Genomic DNA, 23,238 nt, shown 5'->3' on the forward strand with positions numbered 1-23,238 from the left:
ATTGAAACGGAAAGGGATAAAAACAGTCAAAGGCTGGAAAAATATTTATTTAGCTTTTTCACTTTACCAAAAACAAGTGACATTGTTTTTTCACCGTATGCTCCCTGATTCGATTGTCTTGTAACAGCTTGGCTTATAAACAGTGGTAAGCCTTGGGCCAATTATTAAGTTAAAACCAACAACGGTCCTAACCCAAGTGTATATGGCTTAAAGATGAGTCAGACATATTACAAAGGCTTGGACTAAAAAGGACCTGGTTGTAATTATACACAATTAGTCTATCAATCCAGAATAAGGCTTAAATGAATTTACCACTGTTTCATGTTACTTATAATAATAAAGCTGAAAGTCCCCACCTTAAATTCTGCTGTTTCTGTAGAAAATTTCTCACTAAAACTCAGTGAAATAAAATATGGAATGGGGATAGGAATACCAGAGCTTCCTATAAAGGGGGAAATAGCAAAAATGCAAAGAACTCAGCTGCATGACTTCATGAAAGACACAATCGCGGCACAATTTTCATACATACAAGCGCTTCTGAGAAAGGTGTAAAAATACCACTGTCACTTCTGCACTTCTACCATAGAAAAAAAAAACTCATTTAAGCTAACGCTTCAATAATATTAACATTCAAAATTCCCTGGAAACCAAACGGGTCAAGAATAAAGCAAGATCTCCCAGTGTAGACGTGCTAATGCTTGCACAAGATACATATACAAATATAAACATCTGTTGACTGCAAAGGAAAATGTTAATGAAAAATGTATCCCACTTTCCATCTATTCTTAAAAGCGTAACTTTTGCTGCTGTTTCTGGTCAATCGTTCTTAGGCTATTAGTTAAAAATGAGTTGTATAAAAACAAGCATTTGGCAGAAGGATTAAATGTATTCCTCATGCCAAAAAAGTCCCTGTGTCTGCTTTTTATAAGCACGTAGGCAGACAGGTCTGCCAGTAAAGTCCCATTAGCATGATTGGAGAGCTGTCCCACTAGCCGGTTTTCACGCAGTACAGGTCCTTTAACGTCTTGAGCTCCTCGATAAGAGTCTTGTTCTGATTCTCCAGGACAGCCACACGGTTCTCCAAACACTTCACGTACTCCTTTTTCTTTCGGCGACACTCTCTGGCTGCCTCCCTGCATGCGAGACAAAAAGCACAGTTAGTCTAACAATGCAAATAAAAAGTACCTACAACAAACTTCATCTAGCTAAACAAATTCATTCTTTTTGGCTCAAATACACCCACCTGTTCTTCGCCAGGCGTATCTCTCGTTTCATTTGCGGGTCGTCGCTCTTGCCCTGAGAGCTGATAACGGGCGATGTCATGACAACGGTCTGAGGCAGCGAAGAGGAAGAAGAGCGGATCTGATAAGCCTGCATTTCTCCCCCTGCACCTACAACACAGTATCACAGCCAGAGTGTGTCCAATGTGTACTAAAGCAACAATATGAGCTGATTGCCAATTGAAAAGATATGTTTGCCTTTGCTTGCCAACCTTGGAGCACCACCTGGTTACTAGGCAGCAGAATCTGTTGTCCGTCAGCAGTCTGAGCATATTGCAGTATAGTTGGCTGGTTTGGGTTCGAGTTGGTCATAGTGAGGGTCTGCAGGCTTTGCATACCCTCTGAACCAGCACTGGTGAGCTGCAGCGAGCCATTGGATGAAATCGCAACTGCAAAGGAGCAAACAAAACTGTGACGGATGGTTTACAGTACATTGTGAATAATTTTTAATTATTGATTAAAAGTGATTTTATTCAATTTTGCATACTCTATATACACTAGCAATGTAATGGGTTCTTCAATCTGACGACATCTATAATATGGTTTGTTGAAAAAAATGTGTAAAACAGACAGACAAGATGCTAATGTATATTCCTGTGGATAGATACACATTCTGGCTTCCCAATACATTACAACAGCGATGATCAAAAAGCGTGGACAAAACAGTCACTCCCATATGCTAGTGCCGTCATCACCCGAGACCTGAACACCACACGTTGCTATTTGCGTTTAAACTAAACACATTTAAGCCTTGCAAACATTCAAGAGCAAGAAGTGAAAGAACATGCACGCTGAGAGAAGATTTGTGTGCGTCTCCATTCCTCTGAAGCGCACACACGACACACTGCAGATAGCACACAAATATTGAGTTCTCTTTTAAGTCTTGTGCTTGAACTGATAATTTCACACAAATGTGTCAAAATGCACGTCTTGGCGCGTATCCTAGCAAACATAGTAGTTATGGGTTCATGTGTAAGCAGTATGTACTGGATCTGTGCATTATGTCCTAAAGGGAAAGAAGTCTATTCCTGTGCTCTGTGTTTATAATGATAATCAAACAACAAATGACAAAGAAATCGCTCACTGCTCTTGACTGAATAGCTTTTGTAACTTCAATAATGATTAATCTTTAATACAATGACGATTATAATATGCAATGCAATTATTTTATATTTGATTATTCCGTTTCTGTATCTAAAAATCACTGTATGTATTTGTTGTTGTTTGTGGTTTGATTTTATGTTCTTATTTTCTTTATTTTTATTTGACAGTTGAATATAGCTAATAACAAATTTCCCTGAACATAGCACATACCGAACCGTACTGAAACCGTGACCCTACAACCGTGATAAAAACCGAACCGTGAGTAAATTGAACCATTACATCCCTAATATACACAATGAAAATCAAGTTTATAATGAAAAAACAAACTATCCGCTTTTGTATCATTTCTGCCGTTAAGCACTTGAGCAACCATTTGCTTCAATTCTATTGCAAAATACAGTATGTAGGAAATTACCACATAATGCATTCAGTACGTCACAAAACCCATTGCATTCAAAAAGCATGCTAGCTTGGCTTACTATATTGGCCAGTGCTTGTCTGGTAGATTGGGGTGGGGAGCGAGACACTTGTAATGGCAGAGGAGGTAGAGCTTTCCTCTTCTCCCTCGTTCTGAGTCGCCACTTCCTCAGCTGATAGATCGTTTAGAATCTTCCTGAAACACAAAAAGGAACAGAAAGTTTTCAAAAACATGCCTGGATTTAAGAGGTTGGCACTTTTTACTTTTAACTACCCTATGTGTGTATGGTCATGTCTGAAATGAAGCAAAAAAGGATCCAGAAGCAAAAAAAAAACAAATATGTTTTTATTTGATTTGAACTGAATATTGAAGGTGGTCTGGAAGAAGCTAGATATTTTACTTTATAAGGTTTAAATGTGGATATTTTTCTTACACAAGTCCATCACTTTGCTTCAGAAGGCCTTTATTAACCCCCAGGGCCATGTGGGATGCACCTTTTGGGGCTTCAGATTTCGGGCTGTTATTCACTGCCATTATAAAGCTTCAATTAGCCAGGACATTTTTTTATTTATAACTCTGATTGTATTCGTCTGAAGAAGAATGTCATATACACCTAGGATAGGTTGAGTAAATCATGGGATAAATTTCATTTTTGGGTGAACTATCCATTTGAATGTTTATGGGATGTGCCAGAGAAAGCACTATAATAATGAGAACATAAAAGTCACAATGAAATAAAAAATGACAATCTTATTTAAGCATAATTGCAGTTTTTATTATAAATGATTTATCCATGCCCATTATTTGTATTAATTTGTGTACACGCATAATATTTTAACTTCCTTTTATTTCCATAACCGGCAGAATTGAACTTAAAATGTCTCCTGTCTCTTTTTATTATTATTAGTCTTTAAAGTGCAGGAGAACAATGCTTGGGAGAAAATGCTTGGTTACACAATCACCATGCAAAAGAATGGATTTTTGTGAACTGTTCATTTACTGAGGGAATATTATGGAACAGAACCAGTTCCTCAGTGTGAGATGATGATTGCTGGTCACTGCCTAAACCATGAACGGCCACCCAGCCGAATGAATCTGATAAATTCAACCTTGCTAGATGCGGTCAGAGGGTCTGCAAGACCATTGGGTTTAATTCTCTCAATATATACAGTCCATATGAATGACCTAAACTGTTTACTGTCTAATATCGAATGGTTGGATTGGGGAAGTTAAGGGTGGAATTGGTGTGATGGAGAGCTTCTGTCTTAGTTCTGCTAGTATGTATGTAGGTTATGTGAGGGGACCATATCCTGAGGTCTCCTTGAAAACGAGATGTCACATCTCAAGGTTTTTTTTCCTCTTAACAAATAAATTCAAATTTTGCACTAACTCCCTTGATTCTCCAACAACAAAATGAAGTGTATGCGAGTATGATGCCGGCTTTAGAAATATTAAAAGATTTTGCGATTTTGGGGTGGTATTCATCAGGCCAATTGAGCCATGCATTTTTTCCCCCTATACTCTATACCTGTAGGATGGGCGGCGAGCCAAGATCTCTCTTGACTTCTGGTTAGATGCTCCACTGTCGCTTGATTCCTGAGAGTCATCACTGTCAGATCCTTGACCCTAATAGGAAACAGTGTTTAAGTGGAGGGAAAACATGTCACCGATTCCAACCTGATGTAAAAACACAGATCAGGAATGTGTGTGTTACCTGTGCGTGTGCTGGTGGGGACTGGATAACTGATGACTGTGCTGACTGAATCACACCTTGAACCTGGAACTGACCGCTGGGCAGTTGAACCACAGCCACTGGATTCCCACCCAGAGACATCTTTCCACAATACGAGGATAATGCATGACATGAAACAAGCATATTTATTGCTGTTTAGTCAAACAACATATTTATAAATCATGAAAATAAGGGGCTGGGAAATTTCATGATTCGATTTATTATTCACAAGCTTTCGATTCAAATTGTGGTTCAATCAGACTCGATATCGAATATTTTAGCTATATCAGACACAATACATGGCAAATTTTCTTGAGGAAAAGAAAATCTCTCAACTAATGCTATTTTTTTGTAATAAAATGGTTGAATGGTTTATTGGATGAGCTACAATGTTCCATTCATTCATCAACTGAAACCAGGATCAACTAGATTCTTGGGTTTAAGAATTTATATTGTTTTCGTAAAAATGAGAATCGATTAAAATCGAGACATTTATATTTTTTAACCAGCCTAATAAAGCTCATAGATTTACAGTACCTGTGCTATCTGTGATATGTGAGAGGCAGTTATAGTTGTGGGAATGGCAACAGTTTGGGACTCATTACTGTTGTTCTGCTGGACCTCCTCCATTGCCCCTGCAAATGAGCATAGAGACAGATTTTGGACAATACTTAATGTAGATGTGATGCTTTTTTCTATGACCAGACTCAGTACCCATAACAGGGTTCCACAATTTAATTTCCTACACTGCGTCCAAAATCAATACTTTCCTACTATGTAGCATGCGAAAAACAGTACGCCAAAGGAGTAGCATGTCTGAATCCATGCTAATCGAAAAAAGATGACCTATTATTTCCGGCAAAACTCTAAAGTGTGCATTCGATGGACACTTTACGATCCCGTGAAGCTACAGGAGGGGATTTATGAATGTCAGTGAAGTGACGCAACTGACGCTGGTAGGTCACGTGACAGTAACATGGCAGATGTAGCATGTCCTAATTTCATTCATACTACTACATACACATAATATTTAATGGTCTTGAAGTATATTCAAATTTAAATGTAGAACCTAATCAGGGTTTTCTGTGATAATTTAAATGATCCAATTTATGGCTAGTATTTTTTAGAGATGATCATAAGTTTAAAAAAAAGTAAATAGTAGATATTTATCAATTTCCTATATATATATATATATATATATATATATATATATATATATATATATATATATATATATATATATAAATTGAATTTGTATTTTTAAAAATTAAATGTACATTTAGGCTTAAAAACAGAAATTAGTCATTTAAATAAAAATGAAAAAAGTATAATATGCATAGATGGGAACCAAGGACAAACAGAAATCTGAACTAAAGGGATAAAAAAACTGCTGAGCCCTATTACTTTTTGATGTATTATTTTACAGACTGACAGCAAACATGAGAATGCTAAAGAAACAGAGCATGTGTGTGTGTGTGTGTAGCTGGCTAACTAACGGTAAAAGGCCTTGATTTAGTCAGTGTTTCCATTTTATCCAGCCCTGAATCAGTCCCTCTCAAGCCTTCAGCTCCCCCACACACACTTGCACTGTTCTTGTGGGTGGGTTGCTTGCTTTCTACACATTATTGCTGCAACCATGCTGCAAATGTCCTAATTTCAGATTTGGTTCCAGTAAAATCATCTTAGCAGTACAATAAATGAGAAATAAAATCAGTAAATTACAAAGTATTGGTAAAACCATTGAAGACACTGCTCCTGTAGCAGTACAAATCAGATTGAGCTGCTGTGTGTTAACAGCACTTCATACAACAACCGGATGCTAAATAACGCCCATTAAATACTCACATTCCTCCAAAAAAAAAAAAAAAGAAGAAAAAGAAGCAATATCTGGCTAATTTTTATATTAATTAAGGTAAAATAACCATTTGAGATATACTGACCTGTTGATTCAACATTTTCGATAATATTATATGTTAAAAGTCCGCATTTAAAACTAACAAATCTAAGGCTATAGCAGCTAACAGGCTAAATAAAATTAGACATGTCCATGATTTCATTTGCTAACTTATCTGTCAAAACACATAAGATCCCGCCAGTATTTATAAGCGGGTTTGTTTCTACTAACTTACACAAAAGCTCCATCACAAGAGATTGTTAGATTTTTAAGTGATGTTGCAAATATTTAACGAGTGTCAGGGTCTTTAAGTCTTATTCCCCCATGAGATCCTGATCAAAAGCGCATCTCTAAATAAAACAAACCGCTGCGGTGTGTTGTGAAGCATGTGGGCGACTTTATGCCGCGCTCTGCAGAAAGTTCCAAGCTAGTCACTGGCACGCAAGTGCCCGCGTCAACAGACGTCAGCGATACGGGGAGCCATTAAAACACCTTCCCGTAAGACGAGTGCTACAACCGCGCGGACGGGCGCCATGACTGCACCGACAGGTCGGCAGAAGAGAAAGAGTACAAAACAAAAGCAACGCTTTACCTTTTATCCGTTTGAACCGCTCCTGGAAACAACGACGCGGTCTTTATAAATGCCAATATTCGAGATATAATTTGAAACGTTATTATTTAATAATGCATAGAATAAACCTGGGCGGTTTCCATTGAAAAATCTAGATGGCTTGAGGGTTTTTTTTCCTAAAGGCCGCAATAAGCGCCGCCCCCTAGAAGGACGTGTTACGTAAATCTGTATTATGTTTTGTGATTGGCCAATATCACACTGAAACGCAAAAGGGTCTGGGAACATGAATGAATGAAAAATGCGATTATTTCCATAGGCCGTATGCATGTCAAAAACTATAATCACAAACAAAAATATTTCACTAGAAATATTCGCAGCAATGTTCACAATAAGCTTGCAGTGACTTCATTTGTAGGTTAAATAAGTTACATTTTGGAATATGTTAACAGTTTGTTTGTGATTATATACACGGTATCTGCCATGTAGAATATAGAAATTCACTCTAATAAACCAGATTACATTTTGTGGTGAAATTCTTTATAATATAATGCCCAATAATATAGTCTAGACAGACAGACAGAAAACGTTATAAAAATACAAACTTCAGAGATGCAAAATAAAAGCCTTTTATTATTTTTTCATGTTTTTTCATTGTAGTATAAAATAGTTACAGTAACTGATGTACAAAAAAGAAAAAAATGTGAACCAGCAGGGAAATGCTTGCTTGCATAATCATGACTTTCATTTATATCCATGAATATGAAATATCACGTTCTTCTTATTAATATTATAAGAACTGAACAAAGTGTGTTTATCAACACATAAGACTAATATCCATTGTCTAAACAAAACAAAATGTTGCATGTTCCTATTTTATTACATATACTTAGCAAGCAAATGTGTGTTTTTCTTGTATAGTGGTGAAGTAAGTGTGTGTTTGTGTGTGTGTGTGTGTGTGTTGAATGTTTACTTTGAAATTGAACTGCAGCAGGTTGCATAGTGTGTGAAACATTTATTTTGCTTCCAGCACTTAGCTGGCATATCAGATTATCAAAAAAACTGAACGATGTCTTATTTATTGTTTTCTTTTTGTATATATTAAGACGTGGTTAACGCAAATGACAAATAAATTCTTTTATTTAAAGAACAAAAATCATTGCAAACATGAAAGTGAATATTTATAAATGAATATCCTCTCCATCCTGGAAAGCACTATTTCCCTGAATGCCCCGTTTAAAAAGCTCATTCACTCGCTTGTGCTTTCATCACATAAACTCAGATCTGATGCCATTAATGACGAACGTGAGAATGAGAGAATACATTTCATGACAGTGTCTCTGATTTGGGAAAGGGTATTATGGAACTCAAATGAATGACCTTTCAATGCTGTGACCATATATGCACACATACTCAACCCCATCGTACAGAATGAGGTTAGGCTAACATACTGTAGTGATCCGTTGTGTAAGGACAATGAAAGAAGTCTTTCAAGCCTCTGCAGTGCTTGATTTTATCATGCTTACATCATTAAAACTTGTACATACTGTAAGGTTTCTGAATCTGAATTCTAAATAGAAATGTATATGACAGACAAATCTGAGCACAGACTTCAACCCATCACATTTCTGATCGACCAGAAAAGAACAAAAAGAAAAAGAGCAAGCTATTTACAACCAGTCTTCAAATTCAGACCCCCGTTCAGCTACGAAGGAATGTCAGTGACAGTAGTTAATATTCATATTAATCCAAAAAAATCTGACAGAATACAGCAACTAACTTACAGTACAGTAGAATTTCTCATCTGTACACAAGCAATTATTTACAGTTATTTACGGTTTACAAGAAGTTAGTCATTCCTGGTAAAAATGGCTATAGTACAGAAGATCCTTTGCCAAACATGTAAAATCTATGCCTTTGTACAGTTAGGTGTTCACAAGGGTTTTGCTTGTACAGAGAGTCTTGTTATTTTACAGTTGTTTTGTTTTATTGTACAGATGCCTGAATTCAATTTTTATTTTTTTATTTTTGCCATTTAGAGGTTAAAATGGCTAGTCCTGATGTGTATAAGCACCTTTAGATGAGAGCAAAAATAGAGCTATACGTATCTCAGTTTGTGTTTGGTTTGGGCTTGGTGTGTGATGAGGTTTATAGTTGAATGTTGCAGTCATGTTTCTTACTGTTATATATGGAGAATTAAACTGAGAACGGTTTGTAAATGCAGGTATTGAGGTTAGACTGGGCATTTAGTCCCAAAAAAAATGTTTTTATGTGCCTTCACTTTCATATGCTACTTAAGTAATTATATAATAAAAACCACACATATGCCCTAATTGAAATATATTAATAGACCATATTACAGAATATATCTGCATTTATCTAATAAAGTGCATAAAGGATAATGAAAATTATAGGGATGATTATCCTCATGCTGAACTTGAGGGGCTGAGGGAAAGAAGTTTTCACTTTGAGCAATTCATTGAACAAAATTTTGCCTTTGCAGCATCATGCTGTTGATAGATAGATAGATAGATAGATAGATAGATAGATAGATAGATAGATAGATAGATAGATAGATAGATAGATAGATAGATAGATAGATAGATAGATAGATAGATAGATAGATAGATAGACAGACAGACAGACAGACAGACAGACAGACAGACAGACAGACAGACAGACAGACAGACAGACAGACAGACAGACAGACAGACAGACAGACAGACAGACAGACAGACAGACAGACAGATAGATAGATAGATAGATAGATAGATAGATAGATAGATAGATAGATAGATAGATAGATAGATAGATAGATAGATAGATAGATCGATAGAGGTCGTCTTTTTGAAACATTATATCAGATGTACAAAGCATTTAACACATCTCAATTCAGTTATTCAATTGATAATAACAAATTGATTATTAAAATAATGTTTGTGGACAATCCTAAAAAAACCTGCTGAATATGGGTAAGAAAAAGAAAAAGAAAAATGTTTTGGGTATTACATTGCAGTTCTTTCTAGTAAAAACTGTATTTTGTAAATACTGTAATATTAAAACAACTGAAAAGATGCAGGTTCGTCACCTGAATAGCTGCATATCTGTAATAGTCTTTGTTAAAGCCCCAGTGGTAAGATTTAAAACACTAAATGGTTTGCTGACAGAGCAAAATGAGCTGACAGCTGCAGTCTCAAATACATGTGTGTGTTAACCAAAATTATGGTGGATGAAGGTGTGGGTTTTAACCTGGGTAAGAGCGTTACAGAAATGTCCTATCACCAATACTGCCCTTAAGAAAGGCACTTAACCCCAGGTTGCTCTAAAGGGACTGTCCCTGTATTAAGTATAATGTAAGCTGCTTTGGACACAAGCATCTGATGAATGACAAATGACCCCCATTACCCCAATGCTGTCCAATAAATATTACATTTTAGAGCCCTGTAACACAGCACCATAGATAAGATGGATTTCAGATTAATCCTGTATGTATATACTTTTGGGATTCATGGTCGTGACATCCCAGTCTGTTAAGAGTGTGTTCATTACCTTAATTATCTCACTACTACACAACCCAAAAGAGTCTTACAACACTAATTCAAAATACACAATTTATATTGCTAAATCTACTTAATTACTCCACTGACCTTTCGTGGTCCGCCCATCCATTCATCCATCCATCATGAACTCCTATCAATCATTCTATGAATCATTTTAGTTTATATTGCACTATTTATTTTAAGATTTCACATTAAATCCCTTTTATTACTTAACATTTAGTCTGAGAATTGACTCCTGGAATCGATTCCATTGATTCCAAAAATTTGAAATCTGAATAAAAAATTCTGAAATCGACCAACCCAGGTGAAAACTTACAAACTGAGGCTTTAAGCTCATTTTAATAATAAAAAAAAAAAGTAAAAGCCAGCCAGTGCTAGAACAGGAGTGCGTTTGAATAGAAAAAGAGCTATGTAATTCAAGTAAATTTAAATCATGACCAAGTATTGGACAGACATGATGTGGCATTTTTCTGAGAGAGTGGGGTTCTCGGGGAGAAGGAATTGACCAAAAAGGGAAATTCTATTACAGCATCCCTTCTCCAAAACAGTCATCTCAAACATTTGTATTTTGGAAAATGACACCTTATCCCTGAATAAACAGGGCCAAGTCTTTCTGTATATGCACTCAATCCAAGTTCTGAGGCCAGGCTCCATAGCACCGCTGTGGCAGGCCATATCCCAGCTCACATGTTGTACGCTACGTATATGGGGTCCAACTGATCTGCTAGGAAGGAGTCTCTCAAGTGCATTCGCTGCTTTTCTCCTCTGGAGTTTATAGGAATGACCCCTGGGTCAACAATAACCACCACACCCACAATCAGATGGTGCTCCTCTAATACAACATTGGTTACCAGCGGAACCAGGTCTAAAGCATCTTGTTCGGATCCGCAGAGTTCAGCTACCACCACCAGCAGATTGGTCCAGGTGAACACAGCACTGCAGAGGAAAAAAGAGCATGTAAGAGTTAAAGGGTAGTATGAATGCAAGGAAAAAATTAAGCAAAGAGTGAGTCTCTGAGATGTTACCTTTCGCCGATGCTGCGGTGGGCCCGTGACACGCTGGTCTCGATGTCAATTGGATGATATCGCAAACCTCTCAATTCTAAAGTCTCATCCAGAGAGCCAACCACAAACAGGGCGTCATGCCGATCTAAAAATAAAGTGTTACAAGCAAGACATTTTTACAAGAACATTAATTTATGGCATAACAATGCATCACATAATTACCAAGTGTAGTAACACTTTACAATAAGGTTTCATTAGTTATTATGAACTAATAATGAACTACACTTCTACAACATTATTATTAAACTTTGTTCATTTCAACATTTACTAATACATTATTGAAATCAAAAGTTGTATTTGTTAACATTAGACAATATACACTATGAACTAACATGAACATACAATGAACAACTGGATTTTTATAAACTAACGTTAACAAAGATGAATAAATATTGTAACAAATGATCATAGTTAGTTCATGTTAGTTAATACATTAAGTAATGTTAAAGGGTTAGTTCACCCAAAAATAAAAATTATTTAATTAATTACTCACCCTCATGTCGTTGGAAACCCATAACACCTTCGTTCATCTTCGGAACACAAATGAGGATATTTTTGTTGAAAGCTGATGGCTGAGAAAGGCTTCAGAAAGGCCTCCATTGGCATTCAGTACATTCCCACTGACCCACTCACAAGACCCATAAAAGGCACTAAAGACGTCGTTACAAAGTCCATCTCACTACAGTGGCTGTACAATAATTTTACGAAGTGTCGAGAATAGTTTTTGTGCGAAAAAAAAGACTTTATCCGCCAAGACATTGTCTTCCATGTAGGTTTCGGACATGAACTCACCTGGAACTCATGCGATAGTGGTGCTCCTCCTCTTCCGGGTCATGTATTCGAACGGTGGAGCTGTCATATTCTCACGCATGCGTCGAGTTCACGTCAATAATTTAGTGGATAAGTCCTTATTTTGATTTTTGTGCGCACAATAACTATTTTTGTCGCATTGTAAAATTATTGTACAGCCACTGTAGTGAGATGGACTTTGTAATGACGTCTTTAGTGCCTTTTATGGGTCTTGTGAGTGGGTCAGTGGGAATGTACTGAATGCTAATGGAGGCCTTTTTGAAGCCTTTCTCAGCCATCAGCTTTCAACAAAAATATCTTCGTTTGTGTTCTGAAGATGAACGAAGGTGTTACGGGTGTCCAACGACATGATGGTGAGTAACTAATGAAATAATTTTTATTTTTGGGTAAACTAACCCTTTAACAAAAGAGACCATGGACCCTATTTTAACAATCTAAGTGCATGGTCTAAAGCGCATGGCGCAAGTGCACTTAGGGCATGTCCAAATCCCCTTCTGCAAGTTTAACAATGGGAAAAACAGTCGGCACACCAGGCACATGGTCTAAAAGGGTTGTCCCTATTCTCTTAATGAGTAATGGGTGTTTTTTAGCATAACATGCAATAAACCAATCAGAGTATCATCTCCCATTCTCTTTCAAAGCCAGCTTGCACCATGGTGGATTCACTATGCTTCCCCAGAGAGAAATACTTTTATTTTAATATCTACAAATGTTTGTGTGCCGCTGCACGTCCCTGTGTGTGTAATAAGCAAAGTGTATGCGAGTTGTGGCCTGCCTATAGGCACATTACTAACACGCTCTTTAAATAACAAAACAAATATTACATCACTGACTTTAGACAAGGTTTCAGTTTGTCAATGGCACAGTCGTTTTCAGTGGCCTCAAAATAGCAATGTGCCAACAATGAGTCTTAACACACCTTGTTTTGAAAGGACATTAAAATGATAACTGCACCGGGCTGAAGCTAGCAAAAAAACTAAAAACTAATGGTCAGTGTCACAAATTTCATTACATTTGATTAGGGACCTTGAATTTAAACATACATTAATTCATTTTTGGGTTTAATATATTTCAGAATCAAGTACTTTATAATATTTTCAAACAATATTTTCAATCTGATCGCAGACATTTGCAGGTCACAGTACATTGCCCCCACCAGTCTACTATGAGCAATGCAGGCTTACTTTTTTTATTCATCCAATTTTATTTCTGTCTCTCACCTCCACTGGCGTCTGTGAGTTCAGTTCTCTTGACAAAGCCCAGGTATCCAGTTCTGGCCCAGAGTGTTTGAGGATCTCCAAAGCTCAGTTTAGTGTTGAAGTGGTCAGCCTGCAGGTTTTCCTCTCCGTATATAGTGTAGTATCCTGTTGCATTGTGGGGGCTGTTCACCCAAATCTGGGAAAGAGTGAAGTGCATTTACTGGAGAAGCATAGGAATCTATTTTGCCCTTAATAAAGATCAGTGAAAAAACAAAAGGCAAACTTCTTGAAATACAAGACGACTTGAGATGAGATGAATACAAAAGTGTGAAAATATTATTTAATTATGTGCATTTTAGATACATAATGCTAGCTTTGATATTTGCCTCATTTTCACCACAAAATTCTATCAAATGCATTACATAATTTGAAACGTGTTTGTTGGTTCAGAAAAAATAATAATGAAAATATTATTCTCCTGTAAATTTTTAGTATACAAATAAAATAACTTATGCTAGAAAGTGCGTTTTATGGTAGTTTTTTTTTTTTTTTTTTTTTAAATGCACAAAGCTGAAGAAACAACCATTATTATTTACATATATGTAAACACACCTCTCCCAGGTGAGAGTCCCCTAGTGGTCCTCTAGTTTCTGGATTGACTATGATCACCCTGACACCAGGAAGAATCTAAAAGAGAGAGGAAGAAGAATAGAAGTTAACAAAATCCCTTTTTTACATTCTTTCTAGATCCACCAGTGGAACGCACTTACTGTTCCAGACTCCATGAGAGGAAGAGACTGTGGCGCTCCTCGCTCTACTAACCTCACCCTACAACACAGAAACACCTTCATCAGTGTTATTCTAAAAGAAAGAGTCGATACATAATATATATATTCACTCAGAGTCGAGAGAACCCGGCAGCTCTGGAGTTTTTTCATAAATGACAAAACCCAAGTTCTTAATGGATATAATTCTACTGTATTTAAACCAGTAAAAACCATGTGATTTCTGCTCTACTAATGGCACAAAATGCAAATACTATTGGTTGAACCAGAAACTGGCACTTTCATACACAAAAAAAACACACTTCAACATTTAGTATTTAAACCTTACTTGTTTTGTGCGTACGTTTGGTATGAGTTTGTCTTTCTCTTACCGGTCATGTCGGAGGGACTTCATGTCCACATACACAGTTGAGGGATCTGGTCCAGTTGTACCCTATGAACAATATAAACCCACACACATACAGATCAGCTGCACATCAAATAACTGAAACAGCAGGTCTTAACACATATGATACAAATGAAAATCAACTTCAGATAATCTACCTGTAGGCAGATGGCGAGGTTTACTCTCGACCCAAAAGCGGTGCTTACAGCCCGCATGGAGAGGCCAAGGTCTTTGAACAGTTTGGAAAAGGAGTGTGTGAGAGCCAAGCGTGGACGTTCCTCAGCAATCACCACACAGCTCCTCACACACGACAGATTCACACCACGTGCCTGAAGTTAGATGGACGCGAAGAACATTAGAGGAACGTGAAAATTCAAATCAAATAAAAAAAAGACAAGCTATGTTGTATTTTTGCTAGTGGGGAAAATCAGCAGAGTTGAATGACTTGTGTGTTTTTATATGCAAACCTTTCTCAGAGGCAGACTCAAAAATTTCCTTGATGTAAAAAAGCTGGACAATAGATAAAATCAAGTCCCATCCTAATTTTTTTCTTGTACGAGGAGGCATTTCACTCAGATATATACGTCAAAACAGGGAAGAAAATACTATCACAACTTCTGTTTTATGCCAACTTTAAGGATGCTAATATATGTGTGCACATATGCATGTAACCTAAATGTACCTTCAGCAATTCCGTCTGTCCTCCCAGGCCCTTGGTGCAGAGCTCCATGACAGAATAGGAGCAGAAGGTGTCTCTGATGCGGTACTGACTGAGCGTGCCCAGCCACAGGGTCAGTGAGCTCTCCAGCTCCATAGGAGGTATCAGGATGGACTGATGACCTGAGTATACACTGCAGAACACGGGCACATATTAGGTTTATAATGCCTTCAGAACACATTCATGTCCACTATTAAGGGAACAAGCCATAGTGTGAGATGACAAAGCTGTGAGTCATTTCTATGTTAGTATGAGTCATTTGTATGCGACTGTATGCGTGTATCCATCTGTTACCTCGCAAGGCACCAGAGCACAAAACCAAGTCCACAGTAGGGGTCGAGGCAGATGGCGATCTGGCGAGAGGAGTACAGCTCACACTGAAGCTTTATAGAGCGGCACAGAGCGCTCACCGCCGCGTGAGAGATCTGATAGACAGCCAATCAGAGAGGGGGTCTCAAATGTGCAGTTCAATTGATATATGCTTTGAGAAATTTGCTACAATGGGGTCCAAAACATCTAAGAAAACATTGACAATCAGGAAATATAATTTAAACCAAAAATTTAGATAAAAAAAAACAGAAATTTGAAAAATAGAAGCATTTTCACTAGTTGTCTCAAACTTTTGAACACCACTATATATTAACAAAATCCCATCCGGGTAAAACAACTCTGCTCGGTCAGTTATTCAATGACCCTAGCATTTCACTGAAACTGTGATGAACGCATTGAGATCTCTCACCTTCACTCCTGTGAGCATGCCTGTGGTTGAGACACTGAAGTCCAGATAGGCGATCATCTCAGCATTGGGTGGTTTGTAGATTGTGGGAGGTCGTTTGCGAGGCAGGTCATCTAGGGAAAAATAATAGAAATTAATGTTCATCTTGCACTTTACGATAAGGCATAACATTATGACCTAGTATTGTGTTGGTCCCACTTTTGCTGCCAAAACAGCTCTGACTCATCGAGGTATGGACTCCACTAGACCCCTAAAGGTGTGCTGTGGTATCCGGCACCAAGATGTTTGCAGCAGATTCTTTAAGTCCTGTAAGTTTTGAGGTGGGGCCACCATGGATCGGACTTGTTTTTTCAGCACATCCCACAGATGCTCGATTGGATGGATATCTGGGGAATTTGGAGGCCAAGTCAACACCTCAAAATCATTGTTGGGCTCCTAAAACCATTCTTGAACCATTTTTGCTTTGTGGCAGGGCGCATTATCCTGCTGAAAGAGGACACAGCCACCCGGAAATACAGTTTCCATGAAACGGTGTAGATGGTCTGAAACAATGCTTAGGTAGGTGGAATGTGTCAAAGTAACATGGATGGCAGGGCCCAAGGCTTCCAGGCAGAACATTGCCCAAAGCATCACAATTCTTCCGCTGGCTTGTCTTCTTCCCACAGTGCATCCTGGTGCCATGTGTTGGCCACGTAAACGACGCACACACACCCAGCCATCCAAGTGATGTAAAAGAAAATATGATTCATCAGACCAGGCCTCCTTCTTCCATTACTCTGTGGTCCAGTTGTGAGGCACACGTGTCCACTGTTGGGGCTTTCGCGGTCGACAGGGGTCAGCATGCTGACCCTGACTGGTCTGTGGTTATGCAGCCCCATACGCAACAAACTGTGATGCACTGTGTATTCTGACACCTATCTATCAGAACCAGCATTTACTTCTTGAGCAGTTTGAGCTACAGTAGCTCATCTGTGTGATCGGACCCAGCGGGAGAGACTTGGCTCCCCACGTACATCAATGAGCCTTGGCTACCCATAACCCTGTCGCCGGTTCACCACTGTTTCTTCCTTGGATCACTTTTGATAGATACTGACCACTGCAGACCAGGAACCCCCCACAAGAGATGCAGTCGTCTAGCCATCAATTTGGCCCATGTCAAACTCACTCAAATCTTTACGCTTGCCCATTTTTACTGCTTCTAACCGCATCAGTTTTGAGGACAAAATTTGTACTTGCTGCCGAATATATCCCACCCATTAACAGGTGCTGTGATGAAGAGATAATCAGTGTTATTCATTTCAAGCCTCTTGCAGTACAATGTAAACCTGATTAATTTAAAGGGTCATGAAAACCTCATCAATGAAAACAACTCTTTTTTTGATGTGGACAAAGCTGGAGTTTGACTATCAACACATGGAATATATGACTGTAACTATATTTTATAAGAAAGAGCAAAGCGGTTTCTGCATGGAGCGCCGTAATGAGTTTAACAACACTCGCAATGTGGATCGCGTTTCCTATCCAAATCAGAGTAAGCATGTTTCAAGTTTTTATGGACATATTTCATATACTCTAGTGCCCCAAACAAGAACCATGCGCAAATATTTCATCATCTCTTCTATGTGCAAATAAGGGCACAGATACAGTGGTATGTCTGATCATGAACGTGATGACTTGATGGGTTAATAATCTAAAACACAGAAGACAATTATTTAGACTGAAAATTCAAAGAAGGATTGACAAAAAAGTATGATGTCTTTGAACTTATGAAGTCTGATGTCAGGATTATATTTTTGAAAAACATTTCTGTCATGACATCTCTTGAGTGTTCGGCATGATAATGGATATGACAATGTTGATATGTTTTGTCTTGGCAGACTAGATCTGCTACTATGCTGCTGCAGAGCAAGTATGGGACTTGTTAATGCACACACCACACGCTGCTATAAGCAAGTAAGACATGCTGCTGCTATACAAAAAAGCATTTATGAATTACCCGTAGCAGATCTATACAAGTGGAGCTGGGGAAGGTGAAGGTTGTCTGAAAGCACGCTGCAACTGCTACAACAAATGCTGATCAAGTATTTGAACGTTGAGCAGCGAGCTCATTGGCTACTGATACAGCATTTAACTATTAATTTGTCTGTATATTGAGTGTGTTGTAGGTCTGTGTTTTATTGGTTGTTGGATCTCCTTTTCCCACCCTCTACACACTCACTTTTATCCATCTTTACGCGCCCATTTCTTGAGTCATTTTCAAATCTGAGGTGTGAATGGCAAGTGTTAAAACAGGATGGTTTCATGCCACTTTAATTTAAAATGTATCCATTTCATTAAACTAAACGTAGAGTTGCACGTAGACTTCAATTAGATTTGCACAAAAAAGTGTTGTTTTCACAAAATAATTCCCATTAAATTTACTAAGCAAAGCATTACTGCAGTTAGGCAAGATATTTGCCTTGCATGCGTTGCGTGTAACTGAATATGAAATGTGTGTTATGTTAAGTTTATGTAACGGTTGTGTAATGGAGACTTGCAAGTGCTTAAAGTGACTTCATTGTGGTGATAAGCCTTTTATTGGACAAACTTTTAAACAAAACTAAAGTTGTTTAAATGAAAGAGTAAATTATCCTGATCTAATATACACGCTACAATATCATATTATATCAGATTACTTGAATCCACTATTATACAAATAAATTACAGTATGTTCTGCTCAGTAGCTATATGGAAAATTGACTGGTGCATGTTACCTGTGTCTATTATGATGGGCCATGTTTTTATGTTGACTGTAGCTGCAGCTTCTTTAGATCTGAGAATCTTTGTTAAAACCTGAGTAGTGAGAATGCAAGCAGCCTTGCTGACCTGAGGAAAGCAGGACAGAAACAAGCGAACAATGTTAGAACTTGCTGAAAAGCAGTCACTGCTAGGCAGTTAAAGGAAAACACACCCAAATAAAGGTGTTTAACAGATGCAAACACACAGACTTACATCTATAATCATGCGGACAGTGGGCAGAGTGGCTGAGAGGTTCTGTGGGTGTGGAGGCCTCACGGTGACAGGAATACAACCAGCATACAAACAGCCATAAAATGCTGCGATCAGATCTATACCTGCACATACAGAGATTTAATTTGCAATATATTATATATATATATATATATATATATATATATATATATATATATATATATATATATATATATATATATATATATATATATATATATATATATATATATATATATATATATATATATATATACACACACACACACACACACACACACACACACACACATACTATTATTTTATACATATCATATTTATAAAACAAAAGAAATATATATTAATAAGAAAAACATGAATAAATATTATAATAGTATGTATGTATATATGTATGTATTATAATATTTATTCATGTTTTGCTTATATTTATATATTTCCTTCATTTTTAATATCTTTTGTATTTTTTAATTTGTATTTTTTTACTTTTTAATTCAATTCTTTATAAATGTGTTATGTATTTTTCAAATTTTTAATAGTTTTAGTTCTATTTAGCTTTACTTTTAGTGATTTTAGTACTTCAGCTTAAACATATTAATTTCAGTTAGTTGCCATGAAAACATTCCTAATTTTTATTTATTGTTTTATTTTTCTGTTCATTTCAATTGTTTAACGTTTATGGTTTTTTTAAACATAGCCAATTTATTTAAAAATTCTATTAATTGATTTCAGCTTTATTTCAATTACTGCAAAAAAAATATTTAAAATTTTACATTAATAAAATTGTAACAATAATAATAATAATAATAATAATAACAACAACAACAACAACAACACAATTTATTTTCTGCTTTGCTTTTATAAGGATAGTTCACCCATGAAAGTTAAATAATCATTTACTCAACCTAGTGTTGTTCTAATGCAGTATGCAATTTTTTTCTTTTTCAGACCACAAAAGGAGAAATAAAAGTCCCCTATTTAACAAACATCCATAGCTGTTAGTCTTCTGTGAATGACTGCATGTTCATTAGACTCTATTAGCGCAACAGTTCACACAGACTCAATCAAAAAAAGCACAATAAAGAGTTAAAATTCAGACAGATAAAAACACACAAGCGGGACATTATTTTGTGGTCCGAGAAGGACAGAGAGGCATAGTGCATTCATTATATGGGGAACTATCCCTCAAATGCACCTATATGTTAGTACCCTCTTCACATGTGAAATCAAAATACCTATGACTGTTTACTACAAAAGAGTTAACTTTTCAATTTTAACAGAGTGTGTGAGATTTACCTGGGGGATACAAAAGCACCACATTCTCTCCAATGTTAATACCACTTCTCTCCATGAGAGCAGCAGCAATCTTCTCTGCTCTTTTATGAAGCTGAACACATGTGGCTGTACACACTGCCACTCCCTAGAGAGAGAGAAAATGCATTATAGGCCAGCAAATCAGAAATTCTCCATGAGGATTTGTGGATTAAATCTATTTTTTTCCCTCCACTATTTGTTTTTGGTGTGTATGAGTATTTTTTTTTACCTTAGCATTTAAAAGTACATAAAGCGTATGGTCAGGATCGGTTTGTGCTCTCCACTGTAAAGCCTCTGTAAGGAACTGATGCTAAAAAAGACAAGACATAAAGTTCATCATCAGTAACGTCAACATATAAAATCAATAAAACACATTAAATGATTGTGTCAAGCCTGTGGCATGTGATTGTGCCATAATGATCACAGCGCTTACCATCATTGTAGGCCACATGCACAGCTGCATCCATACGAAAGCATTAAAATACCACACAATGCATTTTAAATAAAAGCTTCATTCTTTACTTCCTGCTATACAGGCTTACGGTACAATGCAAAATTTGAGTTTACCTTCCTGACCAGGTCTTGGTCCTCTATAAGTCCCAGATCTCTGCCTGCGGCCTGCGCAATTCTTTTCCCAGCAACCAAATTGCCCACCATGATGGATGCAGGACCGACACCGACTATAAAAGATATAACAGGACAGAACACTGTCAGAAAAATATCATACACATCAGATTTTCTTACCTCCAGATTTGAGGGTTCCATCACCTTCAAGATCTCCATTTAATCCCTGCATACACACCTGGTTGTTTTTGACGTGGTTTGGGCATGTTGGTAACGCAGGTGTGGGGGCACATGAGGATGTTGCACGGGTGCAGCGACCCCTCCAGGAAGAGTTGCTTGGTGTCTGAGATGTGAATGCCCCCCAGGGGAGTTTTGGGCAGGGTGTTGGCAGGAACCAGTGCAAGACAATACAATCCCACTTGATGAATACTGTCAATTGCCTGAAGTCGAGAAACAATGGATAAAACCACCAACAAATAAATGAAGCATACATAAAGGATTAACTTTTGTGTAGTAAACTAAACAATGAAATAACTGTTGTATATGTAAGACTGAAAAAACTAGTAGATGCCGAATTGTCTAAATGAGGAACAAGGACTCTCTGAGAAAATAACGGAGATTAACATCTAAACTGTCCTTCACGCACCACTGGAGACGCAAGTCTCAACTCAGTATCAGCTAATCTACATCTTTCCCTGTTGACCCTTCTCTCCCCCAATTCCTTCCCTCTCAGATGCTGAGATCACTGAAAATACACCCAGAATCTCTATATTACAATGTCAATCCACACGATACAGTATTATATGTGTTTGATATCGTTTGAAATGTCTCAGTGCGACTGGTACAAAGATCTCATCCCCACAGAAGTTAACCAAAAGATAATCAATGTTTTAAGAGTTTAGAGATATCTTGTCTTAGTTTGGTGGGTGTGGCTTTCAGCCATTTGGCCTTTACATCAATACAAGTCTTGATCAATGCAAATTCCCATTGTGAACTAGTGTTTACACTTCAAAGAGTTTGTGCATTTGTTTCTGGGTATTTAAGAAAATGTTACAAAGAGCTCAGGGCTTGACACTTTAAACCAGGGTCAGCCCGTAATGCTGGATGTCTCAAGATAGCCAGCATTATGTAATTTTATATATTTCAGGTATATATTTCATTCTTTACTTCAGACTATTTGATGTTATATATGGATTACCTTTGAATTGACTATGTAATTGGCGTTATACATTTACCTGACTGTTAATAAATTGTTACACTTTGATTGATTCTGACTTGCTCTGGAATTATTCAGGTTGGGTATAATTTCAACAAAGGGTTAAAGGGAATAATTAAATGTGTATTTAAACTATTAAATATAAATGACCAAATAACCAATTGGCAACCTAAATTCTAAATTATGATTAAATGGAGTCAGATAACGAGGAATTGGAATAAAATCCCTTTTGCCCCACTGAAAAGACCGAACGCGCAGCGACCTTCACCCGCCGATCGTTAGCCTCCATTGGGACGATTTGGGCGGCCTTACATATATAAGCAATAAGCTACTCAACACTGCATTATTGTGATTTAACCTTTACCATGGTACTGCTTTAATAATGTCCCAATTTACAATAATGTCCCGATATTAATGAGAATGTAGTTATATTCAATGTAAATGCATTAATCTTCCATAACCACTTCCATAACCACATATATTTACTATTATTTACTATTATAGCATTTATTAATATTTTAAATTATAACTTAAACTTATTCAATTTCATTTAGTTTCCAATGCAATATTTTAACATTTTAATTGTTTATACGCTACTAGAGGATAAATGTTTCATGTAATATTTATATTTTATTTTAATATGTATTTTTAGTACTTTTAGTTAACGATAATAACACTGATTTCGACAACATATAATTAGCTCTACATATCTATTAAATAATAAATAAATAAATAAATATTTAATAATAAATCCCAACAAACTATTCATCAAGTGATTAAGTCCACAGCACATATTGGCAGTACAGTCACAGGTGTGTATTTATTGGATAATGTACCAGAGCTTTAAGATGGTACATCCGATCACATTTTAAAATTTTATTAAAA

At 37.0% G+C, this 23,238-nt stretch overlaps 2 protein-coding genes across 7 annotated transcripts in view; both read right to left on the bottom strand.

Moving 5' to 3' along the window:
• Positions 1 to 26: 26 nt before the first annotated feature.
• atf1 (activating transcription factor 1) lies at positions 27 to 7,204 on the bottom strand. 3 transcript variants are annotated; one of them, XM_067460024.1, is made up of 8 exons: positions 7,021 to 7,204; positions 5,072 to 5,169; positions 4,517 to 4,636; positions 4,331 to 4,428; positions 2,864 to 2,997; positions 1,493 to 1,669; positions 1,244 to 1,391; positions 27 to 1,133 (listed from the first exon to the last, which is right to left on the bottom strand). In XM_067460024.1, the coding sequence occupies exons 2-8, from the start codon at positions 5,162 to 5,164 to the stop codon at positions 989 to 991; spliced, it is 915 nt and encodes a 304-aa protein (XP_067316125.1). In that variant the 5' UTR covers positions 5,165 to 5,169; positions 7,021 to 7,204; the 3' UTR covers positions 27 to 988. The 3 variants fall into 3 exon arrangements, with proteins under 3 accessions (XP_067316125.1, XP_067316126.1, XP_067316124.1); XM_067460025.1 differs by lacking the exon at positions 7,021 to 7,204 and adding an exon at positions 6,794 to 6,963; XM_067460023.1 differs by lacking the exon at positions 7,021 to 7,204 and adding an exon at positions 6,664 to 6,783.
• Positions 7,205 to 8,118: 914 nt separating this feature from the next.
• The window catches only part of dip2bb (disco-interacting protein 2 homolog Bb), a 52,184-nt gene continuing 37,064 nt past the window's right edge, over positions 8,119 to 23,238 (bottom strand). For 2 of the 4 annotated variants that reach the window (XM_067460028.1, XM_067460027.1), the window contains 17 exons: positions 21,376 to 21,577; positions 21,141 to 21,253; positions 21,007 to 21,030; positions 20,803 to 20,883; positions 20,556 to 20,679; positions 19,245 to 19,366; positions 19,007 to 19,118; positions 16,257 to 16,366; positions 15,812 to 15,942; positions 15,482 to 15,650; positions 14,958 to 15,128; positions 14,786 to 14,847; positions 14,400 to 14,457; positions 14,242 to 14,316; positions 13,651 to 13,825; positions 11,582 to 11,705; positions 8,119 to 11,492 (listed from right to left, as the gene is read on the bottom strand). In XM_067460028.1, coding sequence (XP_067316129.1) covers positions 11,240 to 11,492; positions 11,582 to 11,705; positions 13,651 to 13,825; positions 14,242 to 14,316; positions 14,400 to 14,457; positions 14,786 to 14,847; positions 14,958 to 15,128; positions 15,482 to 15,650; positions 15,812 to 15,942; positions 16,257 to 16,366; positions 19,007 to 19,118; positions 19,245 to 19,366; positions 20,556 to 20,679; positions 20,803 to 20,883; positions 21,007 to 21,030; positions 21,141 to 21,253; positions 21,376 to 21,577 — 2,106 coding nt within the window. In that variant the 3' untranslated portion in view covers positions 8,119 to 11,239. The remainder of the gene's footprint in view (positions 11,493 to 11,581; positions 11,706 to 13,650; positions 13,826 to 14,241; positions 14,317 to 14,399; positions 14,458 to 14,785; positions 14,848 to 14,957; positions 15,129 to 15,481; positions 15,651 to 15,811; positions 15,943 to 16,256; positions 16,367 to 19,006; positions 19,119 to 19,244; positions 19,367 to 20,555; positions 20,680 to 20,802; positions 20,884 to 21,006; positions 21,031 to 21,140; positions 21,254 to 21,375; positions 21,578 to 23,238) is intronic. The other 2 variants (XM_067460031.1, XM_067460029.1) reach the window with 1 other exon arrangement.

The sequence above is a fragment of the Pseudorasbora parva genome, chromosome 12 (genome assembly GCF_024679245.1).
Source record: "Pseudorasbora parva isolate DD20220531a chromosome 12, ASM2467924v1, whole genome shotgun sequence".
In the NCBI taxonomy this organism is placed as follows: domain Eukaryota; kingdom Metazoa; phylum Chordata; class Actinopteri; order Cypriniformes; family Gobionidae; genus Pseudorasbora; species Pseudorasbora parva.